This window comes from Balearica regulorum, chromosome Z (genome assembly GCF_011004875.1).
Source record: "Balearica regulorum gibbericeps isolate bBalReg1 chromosome Z, bBalReg1.pri, whole genome shotgun sequence".
Classification (NCBI taxonomy): domain Eukaryota; kingdom Metazoa; phylum Chordata; class Aves; order Gruiformes; family Gruidae; genus Balearica; species Balearica regulorum.
The window spans coordinates 48,925,846-48,941,178 of NC_046220.1; the positions used below are offsets into that span (position 1 = coordinate 48,925,846).

Below are 15,333 nucleotides of genomic sequence, written 5' to 3' on the forward strand. Positions count from 1 at the left end.
TAATTTATTTTCTACCACTTCCAGATTAATCCCTAATTCAACCATTAAGTCTCGTCCTAGCAAGTTGTATTCCGCCTCAGAGACGAGTAATAAGGACCCCATTCCCATTTTGGAGTCCGTTTCAAACAATACATTTTTAATTACAGGTACTCCAAAGGGTTCTCCCTTGGCCCCAACTACCTGTACTTTTTCTCTTGAGATTGTGCACCCTTGGGGAAGGGCCTGGACGGTAGATCTTTCCGCCCCTGAGTCCACAAGGAACTCGATTTCTTGTTGCTGGGGACCTACTTTAAGCTTTACCAGGGGCTCTGTTTTTTCCTGTGTCCCCAGCAAATAGAGCCCCCAACCCCCCTAGTCTTCTTGGAATGCCTTCTCATCTGCTTTCCTCCTTCGACAATTCTTTTTCATGTGCCCTCTTTTCCCACAATAAAAGCACTCCACTCCCCCCTTCTCTGTCCTCCCTTCTCTGTCCCTTCTTGGTCTCTCTTCTTCAGAATCCCTTCCATTCCTCCTTGGGGGAGGTCTCCTTGAAGGAGGTCCCCCTTTTTGTCCCTCTCTAACTGCAGTTATCATCATTCTTACTTGCTTCTTATGAGATTCATCCTCCCTACGTACATACACCTTCTGGGCCTCCCTTAACAACTCATCCAAGCCTCTCCCTTGCCAATCCTCCAGCTTTTCTAACTTCTTTCGAATATCCATCCATGATTTGGCAACAAATTGGGTTTTTAAAAGCGCCTGCCCCACAGGTGAATCAGGATCTACTCCAGAGTAAAGTTGGAAGCTCTTTCTAAGGCGTTCTAGCCAATCTGTGGGGTCCTCATCCTTTCTTTGTTGTTCACAAAATGCTTTATTTATGTTCTGTCCTCTCGGGACAGATTCTCTGATCCCCTGGAGGATAATGGACCTTAAGTCCGCCATATGGTCTCGATGTTGGGGATTCTGATTGTCCCAATTGGGACGTTGCAGAGGCCATTTAACCTCTGCCATGGGACCTGCCTGATGTTCATTGTCGCAGATTCTCATACCAGCTGTTCTAATCATTCGCCTTTCTTCCGCCATAAACAAAATATTCAGGATGGATTGCATTTCATCCCACGTATAGATATTCGGTCCCAAAAATTGATCTACCCGTTCTGCCACACCCAAGGGGTCTTCTAAGAGATGTCCCATTTCTTTCTTAAATTCTCTGACATCCCCAGAATTTAAGGGGACTGCCATGAATCCTATGCCTGGGATTTGAAGTGGCTGTCCTGGCTGGTTAGCATTGGGATTAGGGAGCATTCCCATGCCTACTTCTCTAAGGGGAAAAAGGTTTGACTCCTCCTGCCTTCTTTTTGTCTGACTTCTGGTCGTTGGGCGGGCTGGTCCTGGAGTCTCAGAATCGGAGTCCGACTCCTCATAGTGGTCCCTTATAGGGGCCGTAGGATTAGGCGGTGGTAAAGGTGCTGGGGGTGGAGGAGGTGGGACATACGGCGGGGGTGTTCCTGATATCTCTTCTCCTGACCGGGTCTTTTTCTTTTTCTCTTTTGTATTAAGGGCGAATAACTTAACTCTGGTTTCGCCCACTATCCACAGTGCAGCATACTCACTTTCTTCCAAATTAAAAGGTTCTTTTGAGTTTACATAAATATTTAAGGCTTGACAGATCCAATCCTCAAAGGCCCCATACACAGGCCAATAGAGGTTGTCTCCTCTAATCTGCTTTCCACCCCATACTTCCATACAATAGTGAATCATTTTTACTTTGTCCTTTCCCTTCCTAGAGGGAAAATTATTCCAATAAGTTATCATTAGTCCTAACGGACTGTTGGGTGGAATCTGTGGGAGCTTTACCTGGGGCTCTCCCCCCATGGGATCACGGGGTTTGCTTTTCCTGTGTCCCATCTTCCAGAGTGCCTTCGTACACACACAGATGCGCTGCCCCCTGTTCCTGGCCCAGTCCCTTGCGGGATATGGGAACCGCAGTACTTAGGGGTCCACACTCACTTCGTCTGCAATTGGACGTCTCACACAGCACACTCCGGGAAACCCAACCCCAACCGAACGGTACTCCGGCCTATACTTACGCGTCCTGCGTCTTCGTTTGGGGCTTCGTGCACAAAGATTAAGGGGTTGCCGGCTTTCTTTTGCTTGCTGTCGAATTTAGGGTTCGTCGGTCGGGGTCCAAGTGAGTAGCTCGGAGCAGGGCCGCTTTGCAGCGGGGCGCCTCCCCACTACCGGGTTTCCCCACCAGATTTCCCGATCCGAGTCACGGCACCAAATTGTTATAGGTTGGGGGCAATAAAGAGCCAAGGTCTTTGCCAATTAAGTTAATTTGATTTATTAAAGCAAGCGACAGCAAGCAAAACAGCGCTGGGCGGCCGAGGAAGTCTCTGCTCCCACCAACGGCTCGCACCTTCCCTCCCAGACCCCAGAGTTCTTATAGTCTTCTTAGTTCCGGCTGGTTGCACTCTGCGTCTACGTGGCCTGTTGTTAGGTAGTCGTGATTTGCCCTCCTGTTACTAGGTGGTCGTAATTTGCCCTCCGGTGGTTGGGGGGGGGGGCGGGGAAGGTGCTCCTCTTCCTAGCAACTGAGTCCTTGACCTAAAACTTCCATATTTGGTTATTACATTTGTTACATTTAAGGTAACTATACTGCTCAACAAAAGGCCTGCAAGCTAGGTATATTGCTGCAGTTTTGTTAGTTCTGCTTTATAAGTCCCCTTTATTTCTTCGTTTTATGAACAAACCTATATATATGTTTATTACAGTCTCAGTATTAAGCATTGAGATAAAGCATCATTGACCACCCTCCAGCTGAACTGCTCCATTGATCACAACTTTCTGGGCCATTTTCTTCAGCCATTTTTGAATAGACTTTTCTGTTCACTTACCTAGCTCTGTGAGGATGTTATCGGAGACAATGTCAAAAGCCTTACTTAAGGTAAACAACATCAACTGTTGGACCCACTCTCCCCTTAGACATCAAGCAAGTGACCTGTACTGGGTATGCATGCAAGGTTTTGGTAGCGGGGGGGCTACACGGGTGGCTTCTGTTAGAAGCTGCTAGAAGCTTCTCCTATGTCTGACAGAGTCAATGCCGGCTGGCTCCAAGTCGGACCTGCTGTTGGCCAAGTTTGAGCCAATATCAGGGACAGTGGTAGCACCTCTGGATTAATATAGTTAAGAAGGGAAAAAAACCCAAGAAAGCATCAAATAGGATGTGCAGCCAGAGAAAGGAGTGAAAATATGTGAGGGGAACAACTCTGCAGACACCAAGGTCAGTGCAGAAGGATGGGCAGGAGGTGTTCCAGGCGCCAGAGCAGAGATTCCCCTGCAGCCCATGGAGAAAACCATGGTGAGACAGGCTGTCCCCCTCAGCCCATGGAGGTTGATGGTGGAGCAGATATCCACCTGCAGCCCATGGAGGACCTCACGCTGGAGCAGGTGGATACACCCGAAGCAGGCTGTGACCCCATCAGAAGCCTGCACTGGAGCAGGCTCCTGGCAGGACCTGCTGTGGCCCTGTGGAAGAGACCCGCTGCAACACTTCATGAACAACTGCAGCCTGTGGGAATGACTCATGTTGGAGAAGTTCATGGAGGACTGTCTCCCACTGGAGGGACCCCACGCTGGAGCAGGGGAAGAGTGTGAGGAGTCCTCCCCCTGAGGAGGAAGGAGCAGCAGAGACAATGTGTGATGAACTGACCGCAACCCCCATTTCCCGTCCCCCCTGTGCCACTGGAGAGGAGGAGGTGGAGAAATTGGGAGTGAAGTTAAGCCCAGGAAGAAGGGACAGTTGGGGGGAAAGTGTATTAAGATTTGGTTTTAGGTCCCAGGCACCAGTCAGCAGCATACCCATGTTTTTCCTAGCCTTTCTTTTGCTGTTTATACACTTTTAGAAACCTTTCATCCTGGTGGGATGGGGAGAAGAATTGGAAGAAAAAGGTAAAGCTCATGGGTTGGGATAAGGACAGTTTATTAGGACAGCAAAGGAAGAGAAAAATAACAACAGTACTCAGAATATACAAAATGGATGATACACAATGCAATTTGCTCACCCCATGACCTGACCAGACCACTGGACACTCAGCCCACCCCTAAGCCCTGGGTAGCCTCATTTATATGCTGAGCATGTCATATGGTATGGAATACCCCTTTGGATAGTTTGGGTCACCTGTCCTGGCTGTGTCTTCTCCCAGCTTCTTGTGAAAAGTAACTGTGCTAGCCCAAAACCACCCTGATTTCTGGCAAGCCCCAGGGAAACTCACTTCATGCTCTTCCCCAGCAGTCTCCTTAGGGAGGCATGATGAGATGAAGAGGGTGAAGAGAAGGCAGAGAAGAGCTGTGTTCTACCAGACTTACGCAAGTTTGCTTAGCATGTATCCCCGAAGCTTCTCTGGCAGGGTCAACGGAACCTGGATATCTGCAGCTGTTGGGAGGCCCAGGCACAGATAAGCACTGTTGGAAACACCACAGGTCTCTGGATTTTGTGGACAATCCAGCTCTTCCAGACCTGTCCTTGCCTGCTGTTCAGGAGGACTGAAGTGCTAACAGGGAGGGGGTGACAGATGTTTAACTGTTTGCCAAGTGAAAGCAGACACATAGCTTTTGGTGACCAAAAGGCATCACTTTGTCCAGAGGATGGAGGACACAGAAAAACTCCTCTTTTTTCCAAAGAAATAAACACTCCCACTAGATGAAAAGATTTGGTCACGTTATGCATTTTATATCCCGCTCTCATTGTTCCTGTTCTTTTTATTTAATACTGTCATAGGTGATAGGGGATTCATTTTTTTCCTCACACCAGCAGTACATCCAATCCAGGTTGCTTAAGCAACATCAGGGCATCGAAGGACTTTGCTCTTGTGAATAATTGTGCTCAGCTTAATTTATGACTTTTTAAAGCCTCCAAAATACCTATGTGCTGAACACAAAGGAAGCCTTAAAATAGTATCATAACTCTGCTCAGAGTGACTACCAGACTGGGAATGAAGCCAACCACGTAGCAATGGGTGCAACAAAACAAAAATACAGAGCCAGGTCTCAGAGTAAAAAAACAGTTTATCTATCTGACCATCAAGACATAATCACCTGCAGAGAACTGCCTTTGCAATGACATATCTTTGCACAGGAGGCTGGGTAGACAGCAAAATGATAGTTTAAGAATAGCTTTCATCAAATTAAAATCAAAGACGAGCCAGATTTCCCAAAGTACTGTGATAGTTCTAACCTCCTCTGTCATATGCTATGGAAAGCAAATGGCTGAATTTTAGAGTATTTTTTGTCTACTGTATTCATCCTCTTCCCATTTAACATCAGAATTCAGACCTGTGCTCTACTGGCATTGATATTAATTATTGCTCAGTTACTCACATGGGGGAAAAAAGAGTATTTTGTCCAAGTATCTAACCTGTTCCTGTGTGAGTATTTGTATTTGCATGGCACTTACTTACAGTCTCTAAGTGAGATCAAGTCTTCATTTAATTAGCAGTGTGTATGCATTCAATACACATAGGGGTGTGTGTGTATATATATACACATAGACATACACACATATTCTTATGATATGAGTCTAAATGGTCAAAAGAAATAAAGGTGAGGAGAAAGAAAATATTTTCCCTAAATGAAAATGGGTAGAGAAAGCTTAACTGAATTTTGGAAGTATACATAATGCCAAGAGACAGGATGGCAGTAGTATTCTGCAGGTCCCTGAACTACCATTGAGAGTGTTATTTTATTTCAACATGTACTTCCACAGCTGAAATATTAAGAAACTAAGGATATTTCTGTAACTTTTTCTTTTAAATTCTCATTATACTTCCTGTAGAATTTTTGAGGGAGAAGGAAAAGATAATATCTAAGTTATATATAACATTCTAATATCCAGCTGAAATAAAAAGAAAGTGGCAAAAAAAGACAATGAAGTCATAAAGCAGAAAATGAAAGTGGTAAGTGTCAAAATCATACACAAGGGGGAAAACCTTAAAAACCAAAAAATGATGAAAGAAAACTTCTCCTACAGAATAATTAAAGTTCAAGATTTTGAAGAAACAGGAGCCTACGAATGACCTTCAAAGCAGCCTGTCTCTCAGAATTTAAACACAGGAAAGGACGAACGTAAGAGCTTATCATTATCATGAATACTTTTGGCTTGATACAAATTGGCCTCATACTGTTGTGCACTACCACCATCTCCAGTCTTCAGTGTAATCACCTTCCTTTACAGCAAAGAAAAGTGATTGAGAACAGCCTGCAGCTTTTGGACAAAATGGGCGAAAAGTTTCCTCAACAATGTCTAAGAGAGAAAATCTCATTCAGATTTCCTGAGCAGGTTTTAAAGCCCAGACAGAAAGAGACTGTCAAAGTGGCCATTGAAGAGATCTTCCAACACATCTTCTATATCTTTAGCAAAAATCTGACTTTAGCTGCATGGAATGGGACAGCTTTAGAACAACTCCAAAATGTACTTTATCAGCAAATTGAGCAATTGGAGGCATGTGTAATCAAGAAGCAGATCCACTACTTTCGGAGTAAAGAAGTCAACAGGCTGAAACTGAAAAAGTACTTCCAAAAAATAGACTGTTTTCTTAAAGATAAACAACACAACCTGTGCTCCTGGGAGGTAAGCCGTGCAGAAATGAGAAGATGTCTTCAATTTATTGATAAAGTCATAAGGAAGCTTAACAACTAAGGTACAAGATTTTGACCTGAAATAACTTAGCGTTACAAATTTTTATGTTTATTATTTGTTCTGTGATCTATCTTGTGGAAGTGCTTCTAGTTCATTTTGATTGTATTTACATAATTATGTTGCTGAAATTTATTTTTGCAAATGTAATACATTATTCAATGTAAGTACATTTTTCCCTTGGTAAGCAAGGTGTCTACACTAGCTATAAATTAATCTATATGACTTTTCAGTGATGGTTACTCCATAGGAAGGGATTGTAATCTTATGACAAATAGTGTCATCCTATGGTGCTTTCTGCTGAGAAAATGTGCTGCTACTTTCCACTCTCTATTTCACCTACATATAGAGAATCATATATTTGTGAATGGACTAGACATCCCACACCTTACAGGAATTGCTAGATTTGTACTGATTGAAACTGCATCAAAAATAAAGTAGCATAGTTTTCGTTGAAGTGTTCCTGACTTAGGTTGAGACCATTCATTATTCTTTCAAAGTTTGTACAGTCTTTTCCAAGATTTTTTTTTTTTTTTTTTTTACATTTGAGTCATTCTAACATTTGCTTTGTCCAAAGAGATAAAGTAATTCTAGAAGGATTTGTCTACATAGGATATTGTTTGCAGTAGCTATGGCTTCTGCAATAACTTCTCAGTTGGACATTGTTACTTTAAATTGAAGTATCTTTGCCTCCTCTGTCTATCTGAGGGAAAGGATTTTTTTCTTCCTGCTGTGTTTCCACTTCACTTTAATTTTTTTCACAAGCTTATTTGAAATAACTTCTCTACATAAAAGTACCCTAAAGCCACATCTGGCTGTGGCACATCCTACTTGCTCATGGATGTATTCATCCTGGCTACTGCAATCTCAAACATCATCATTCAGTGCTGTGTTTTATTGCTGCATGAAATTTTCTGCCTCTTTGCCTTTGCTCACAAACTGATGCACAGAAACATATAGCCCTTGGTATTCCAATGAATTTCCCCTCCAAACCACATAGCCTTGAGTAATAATTGCAATATAATCAAATTCTTTAAAACAACTTGCAACAAACTGGGCAAAAATCCACTAATTTCTGTGAGGTCAAGCCCGGATTTTACCCTTGGGAAATTGTCCCTGGGTAACTCCATTTCAAATGGCTGTGTTTTCTGTAGTTATTTGCTGTATGTTAGTAAGGGGGAAAACAGAGTTATATCCAGGCTCTGTTACCTAATGAATATTGGTAAAAATCTGGTAAAACCCCCAACAACTTTTTTTTTTTTTTAAAAAGAAGCTATTTCCTGTGACCAAGGTTGATGTACTTTCAGCACAGGCTTCTGAGTTTGGGATAAAGAAGCAGAGGAGAGAGAGCATGGCTGTGACTCCCAAGAGAGAGTGATGTTAGTCCTAGAGGGCTGAAATTGCTAGAGGTTGGTTTAAGCATCAGGTGAGGAACTACTTTAAAGCTTTGTCCAGTCATTTGGGAGAGTATCATTCAACGGGATGATAATAAAAAGGTACATCTAAACAAAAAATTGACTGGTAATAACAATAGCAATGGTATACCAGATCTCAGGTACCATACCTATGACACAGGTCTCTTTTGCAGGTTGTACGTACTCTCCTCTCTACCACACACAGACGTGAGCTAAAGAAGTGACAAGAGACATGGGTATCAGTTCTGAAGCTGAAATACCAGAAATAAAACCAGCTAACAACTTCACCATGATCCAGAACAACAGAAAAGACCAAAGAAACACAGCAAGTTATCAGAGACATTTTTCTGCCTGGTGATACCCTGCCACAAATGTTACAATAAAATGTGTGGTTTTGGGATTTGTAACTAACAGCACTTGAAGTGGCCCCACTGCGAGACTGTTTCAAACCTTATTTCTGTGGCTTGCTTTTTGCACTTCTTCAAGCCTGTATAATATCAGGACATTCAGCCTACTTACCTTTTTGGTTCTGATATCCTAGGTGGCTTCTGCAATACAGTAAGCTGTTATTGAAATGGCCTCATTTTTTACTGAAACTTGGGAATAGCATGAAGTATTTTCAGCTACTCTATCATGAGGGACCCTGGTTTTTATTGCCTCACTTGCCTGCAGTGGGAATATGTTAATTCACGGCCCACTAATTGTTCAGAAACTTTCATACCATTAAGTAAGTTTTCATTTTAGTTCATAACTACCTTAAAAATCTCATCGACAAATAAAAATATGTTTTGACATATTTCAGTCAACAGGGTACTTTGCAGTGCAAGAAAAGAACCCAGGATGGGCACTAGAGGGCAAAGTGAGATTATAGACAAGTGTAACAATTGTAAGTGAATGTACACGTATTTTGGCAAGACAGTGTTTCAGCTCTTTATGAGCATGCTGCTTATCAATAAACTGCTGCTGGATTCACAGAAGGGAATTGAAAGAAAAGTTAACTATTCTTGATAGAAAGAAGAAGACTTCAGAGATGATGGACAGGAGCTCATAAACTAGCATTTGATTTCAATTACTTTGTGGCCAACTGTGAGCTAATAGAAATTATTTGTACTGAGACAATGTCTAGAAGACGCATTTAAAGATGAGGCCCCTGGAACAGACATAGTTGCTGAACAAATAAAAAGGAAGAAGAAAATAGCAAGCCAATGTATCTTTGTTTTATTCTTACATTTTAAAGAAAGGTAAAGGAGTTTTAAGGTAAAGGAAGAAAGATGAAGAGTTGGAGTATTGTCTTTCTTCTCTTTACCATTGTAACATTTTGGAGCATTCCATATTTTATCGCCATTGTGTTACCAATCAGCTGTATATTATACCCCTGGCTAAATGAAACCCTCTGGTATTTCTTCCAGTTACTATTTTTCTAGAAGTTAAACAAATATAGCAAAATACAGTTTTTAACACACATTATTTTCAAATTGAAATGAATAAAATCATGAATGTGAAATCTCAAACCTGGTCAAAAATTTAACATAGATGAAACAAAATTTTTCCAAGGATTTTGGCTTGTAGGCCAAACAGTTTAATAAATTTTCTCATAAGACTCATGAACCAGTGCTGTGCAGCACAGATCCCAGTCCCAGTTGTGACTGTTCTCATGGCTAGTCTGACAGCACCTCATTTACATGTGCTGTGCTGCACTTTTTAGGAAACTGCACCAGAAGTGATAGGGTTTCATCTATGCAGAGTCTGTTTTCTGGAGTAGATTTGTGGGACTGGGGTCAAACACCTTGTATCCCACATGCAACTTCAGAATAGCTACAGCAGAACTGAAGAATGCTTATTCTAGACTTAACTCTGGAAAAAATTATTCACAAGTCACAGTCAACTGCAGCTGTCCAAACCAATTGTTCCATGCATTTGGCCTGTTCTGTCAGCTCTGGCTTTACTTCATTTTTCACTTGCGGGGGGGGGGGGGGGAGCAAACCCAAAACAGATAAAAAACCCCAAAGCAAAACAGGACAAAAGCCTGTGGAAATAACTCTCCAAATAACTATCCAGGATTAGGCCTCATTGCCAGGAAGGACAGCTACGAACTCCTTCAGAGCATCCATATGGAATTTGCAGCAGTGGCTGTGATGGAGCAGGCAGACCGACACCAGGATTGAGGAGTGTGGGCTGGAGAGAGGATCAGGAACTGTTTGTGGGGAGACTGCACCCATGGACTGCTGCATCCTGCCGGTTCTCACCCCTTCCAACCCAGCCTGCCCCTTGTCAGGGGTAGCCCTAAACTGTTTTCTCCCTCCTAATTGTGGAGGAACACTGGGCCCTTCCAGGGAGCGACCAGAAGGGAGACCAAGAAATGAGGGTGAAAAGATACAGAATAAATCTTAAAGTGTCAGTCCTCAGAATTAATTTACTTTGCTTTAGAAATTTAATGCAAAGCAAAAAAAGGTGAACAAAGCACGTCAGACAGCATTAGATACTTTCCAATAAGATGACTGTGCTCTTTCATATCCAAAAATCTTTCTACTAATCCTCATATTAGCAAGGATAATTCATTTATATCAGTGCTTCCCACACTTCTACTGACATCAAGAAATTCTGGTAAGATGGAAGGGCTTCTTCAGTGCTGAAGAAGAAGCAAAGTCTGACAAGGAAAGCAAGGACAATCTTTCTTCTCAGCCTGCAGACACGCCAGTGCCACGGCCCATTCTTCAAACTGGAGGGCACCGCCAAGCCCACCTTGCTTCCAAACACTCTTCATCAGTTGTGTCCTGCATTAATTCCCTTTCTCTCTGCACAACATTAAAATTGAAATCCCCAGGTCACATGAACTGGCAACCCTCTGTTTTAATTTCCGGGGAGCTGAGGATGAAGTAACGGTAAGTGATGAGTATATGAGCACAGAGAAATTCATGTTCTGCCTCAGTTCTCTCCACAAGAAGCTGCAAGGTTGATTAATTTTCTAAGACCAATCTTCCTGACCCAAGTGCTTGCAATTAGGATCCTAACACCACGTTACCTTCAGCAATGAAGAATTCAATTTTCTAAGCAAATAATATAATCCGCTTTCGAAAGTGTGGAAGGAAACACATTTAACACTCTTCTCTACAAAATGATTGTTAAAACATGCTAATACATTTGCAAAGTCAAAATCCATGTTAAGGAGATTAAATACTGAGATTTCAAACAGTGTATCAGCCCCCTGCACACCAGTTACCACCGTGTCTCCTCACTGTAACTCTTATTGTTGGCTGTATTCCTCAAGTTTCTTATCTTGGTAGGCCAGAACCTACACAATTTCTTCTGGACTCAGCTGGAGTACTGTGTGTTACAGTTCATTTTCCCAGAAAGGAAATATCTTGACAGACATATTTATATAAACCAGAAAGCTTTTTTTCTTAAAAAAAAAAAAAAAAAAAAAAGCCTATTTGACTTCAAATGTTTTTAAAAATGCTCTCTCTTTAAGCAATTAATATACTTTCTCTTCAAATGTCTTTGGCTTTGAGGTGGACTCAGTTCTGGTCTTAGCTCACCTTGGCTGTATCAGACCTTTTCTTATGATTAAAATTTTATAATAGTCAGAAATAAGGTCCTGTTGCGTGTAGTAGAACTCATGCTGTTGTCCTTGGGACAAGCATTAAATCCTGTCACACCTATTCACATGTATTTAAAAAGGATTTGGGCTGAATGTGATTACTGCTCACTAGAAGTATTTAAAGATACTAAACCCTTCATTTTCTCCCTTTCATCTTTTCTGTTTTTTAAAAAGGAAAAATTGGGCACATCTCCCTTTCCTTCTGAGTTCCCCATAGCAGGGTAACGGTCACTATTTGTGCAAACCATTTATCTCCTAGAAAATGTCAGAACCTACTATCACAACTTCCATTATGAGTGACTTGGTAATGGCTAACACTTAAAAAAAAGGGAAATCTCCCAGCCCATCAAGCAGTAATTCCTCCTTATTATTGTGGTAGCATATTTGATGAGCCCATGGGTGTCATCCAGCAATGAAACTGAGTGCAGTGAACAGGGAGGCACAGAGAGTGTAGAAATATGACTCATTTCAGAACCGGGTATGCCTTTAACATCTAGTTAATCCTTTCACTGCCCGCCCCCCCCAGCGAAACCAGTGAATTTCCCAGTCTCTTGAAAAGAGGCTGGTTGGGAATGAGAAGGAAGGACAGGAACCACTACTAAAGGATAAAGAATTTATTTTTTTTAAATGTAAAATGAGTGATGCTATTTACAACACTCCCTATAAGAAAATTAAATTGTAAAAAAATGTTACCCTAAAAAAATAGATTATATTTTCCCTGAATATTCAGATTCAGATTCTTTAAGAATAGTAGAGGAAAAGGTCTCAGGTTGTGCCAGGGGAGGTTTAGATTGGATATTAGGAAAAATTTCTTCACCGAAAGGGTTGTCAACAGGCTGCCCAGGGCAGTGGTTGAGTCACCATCCCTGGGGGTATTGAAAAGATGTGTAGATGTGGTGCTTAGGGTCATGGTTTAGTGGTGGACTTGGCAGTGCTAGGTTTATGGTTGGACTCAATGATCTTAACGGTCTTTTCCAATCAAAATTATTCTATGATTCTATCATAGAAATAAGTTGCTTCCATGTAGAAATAGTTTTATGAAAAACAGGATTAAGGTGTATTACAGAAACAAATTGGTTTGCATTTTTACGCTATGCTGAGAGCACAGTCAGTAGTTTTCCATTGATTGCCTCTGCCTGGAGACTGGGGTAATATCATGTAGTCTGGGAGATCAATGCTTAAAAATAATGAATCCCAAAAATCAACATATTCCTGTGGAGCTGTAGGGCTGGCTGTGAGTATAAAGGTCAATCTAGAGGCCAATGACCTGCTCCCTCAAAGACTCCCAGGAAGAGACAAGTAAGCAGGGTAAGGCTGTCACATCTCCTCCAAGTGACATTTAGGGAGGTCTGGCCAGGAGCTGCCAAGAGGCTCTGCTCTAGCTTCTGTCATCCTTCCTCTTGTTCTGCTCCAGCTGCAGGCCAGTGGCAAGGAAATTCCACCAGTCTGCTTTTTCTGAAATACCCCTGCCTGCATTGGAGCCAAACTGTTCTGTAAGATGGTAAAGGCAAAAGATCACTCATAGATGGCCAATGCCAAACAGACTGGCTAGGATTTCTTTTTCCCTCCAAAAGCATTTCCAAACTTCATCCATTTTTCATGTGATGAAATTGTAAAGCTAAAACTCTGGCCAGCTCCGTATCTGTTTGGTGGACCCTTGTGGTACAACGCTTGCTCCCCCGGTACACCTTTCCTCATCCTAAAGCCGCCAGGAACTGTAGTGCAACTTTGTTAGACAACACCAGCAAGTCAGCTCTGGTTAGATGGGACCTGTTTGCAAGCCAAAGTCTCTGCTGAATTTACAAAATTGCCAGGGTGTGAGAGACACAAAGGTGGCACAGCTGCTGCTTCTGCTTTTGCCCGGTTTGAGAGGGTAGACCAAAACATTGACACTTTTCCCCGTTGCTTGCTTGCAGTGTGAAGATGACTTTGCTTCCTCTGCTGCTGCTGCTGCACAGCCTTCCTTCTCTCACTGGCAGTCTTGGTCACACGACATAAATACCAACCAGCACTGTGCAATGCTCTGCGTGCTACTGAGAAATAACAATGTCCAGTACTGCACCACATCACTGCACCACAGCCCCCGGACAGCCCAGGATTTACTCTTTTACTTTAAATGAAGTCAGTATTACTGGAGCATGTGCTTCCAATTAAGCATGTGTTTAAAAGCTGTGATTTATCAGTGCTTAAACTAGTCTAATACACTGGCTAAAACTTACACTTGAATTCAGGTAGCCAAAAAATTCAATCATGGGGTAAAGGAGACGTGAAGTTAATAGTTAGGAACATTGAAAATTAATATTAAGACTCATGGTTTCTTTTCTTAAAACATATCTGCATATTGCTTTTATAGCAAGGATTTGGAAACAAAAGCTATGCATAAAAGGAGCAGATGTTTTATCCTGGTGGTGTTTCCTGTTTGAAGAGATTGAGGTTCTTTCCATATCACATGAAACATTTCAGGGCTGCTGTTAACTTATGCATAAAGAACCTTCTTAAAATGGTTCCTGACACAAGCACTGTGCCCAGACAGATCATGTTTTTTCCCATCTCATGACGCAGGGAAACCAAACATGGTTACAATCTGTTTAGCTTTTGAGAGGAGACTCAGGCTTAACATGTGCTGAACAGTCATAAAGCTTGTTTTAAGAGATGCCAGCAGTTATATACAAGTAATTTTTTGATCCTGGTTAAGTAGTCTGTAGCCAGAAGTTTGTCAGCAAGAGAAGTAAATAGAGTGGAGAAGAAAGTTTGTTTTCCAAAAATAAAAGCTAGATTTTTTTCCAGGACTTATTCTAGTCTTCCCATATCCAGCTAACATATGTTCCAATAGTGTCATTTAGTATTTGCTTTCATCTGAATGTCTTTGCAGCTTACAAAACTGTTAAATGTTTTAAGCATAAAAGTGTTTCTCTGAATCCTGTGTGCCTGGAAGCTTTCCCACTTCCACCTAGTCTAATAAAGGCTGTTACGTCTTGTTACTGATCTTCCTTTCTCATACCCTTAGGCCATCACACTACAAAACCCACTCAAATTGCACAGATAGAGACCTTACATGCGTTTTCAACTGCAATCTGTATGCAGAAAAAACCTTGTATTTCCGAGAAATATTTTTGTGAAAAACAAATTCTAAGGGCTAAAATCAGGTCTAGTTGGCCAGATATTCTCCAACCCACTGGATAAATTGTATTCTACATCTCCCAAAGAAGAATTTGAATATCCATGTAATAGTGGATTTAGAAGCCCTGTACATTGGCTCCACCGCTGCAGTGCGTTGCCACTCAAATAGGTATATTTATAATAGCATTATAGTTCAGGTTAGAAGTACACCTTTGAAGCAAATTTTCTAGTCACTGCCTCTTGCAATGCCTCATTCGTCATCACAACACAGGCTTGGAGTGCACCAACATCATTCCTTTCGGAGGACAACATCACTCCTTTCACATGCCATCACACCAGGAGATTTTTTTTTTTTTTTCCAGCAAGCAAAGGGCATCCAGTCCACAGGGCCAAGCTGCTGTCAAAGGAAAGCCCTCACAATGCTCCGGTGGTGGGCACTGCCTCCTGAGCACCAGGTGCATTGCTCTAAATTGAGCAATTGACCTGCCTGGGTCAGGGTAGCACTCGCTGGTGCAGGAGACCCAGTA

At 42.0% G+C, this 15,333-nt stretch overlaps 1 protein-coding gene across 1 annotated transcript; it reads left to right on the forward strand.

The window, feature by feature from the left end:
• Positions 1 to 6,040: 6,040 nt before the first annotated feature.
• LOC104638918 (interferon beta) lies at positions 6,041 to 8,851 on the forward strand. Its single transcript, XM_010306851.2, has 2 exons — positions 6,041 to 6,677; positions 8,262 to 8,851. Exon 1 carries the CDS (start codon positions 6,122 to 6,124, stop codon positions 6,674 to 6,676), a length of 555 nt encoding a protein of 184 aa, XP_010305153.1. The 5' UTR covers positions 6,041 to 6,121; the 3' UTR covers position 6,677; positions 8,262 to 8,851.
• Positions 8,852 to 15,333: the final 6,482 nt, after the last annotated feature.

Coding starts and splice junctions, on each gene's coding strand:
- LOC104638918 (XM_010306851.2), top strand. CDS start 6,122: ATGAATACTTTTGGCTTGATACAAATTGGCCTCATACTGTTGTGCACT.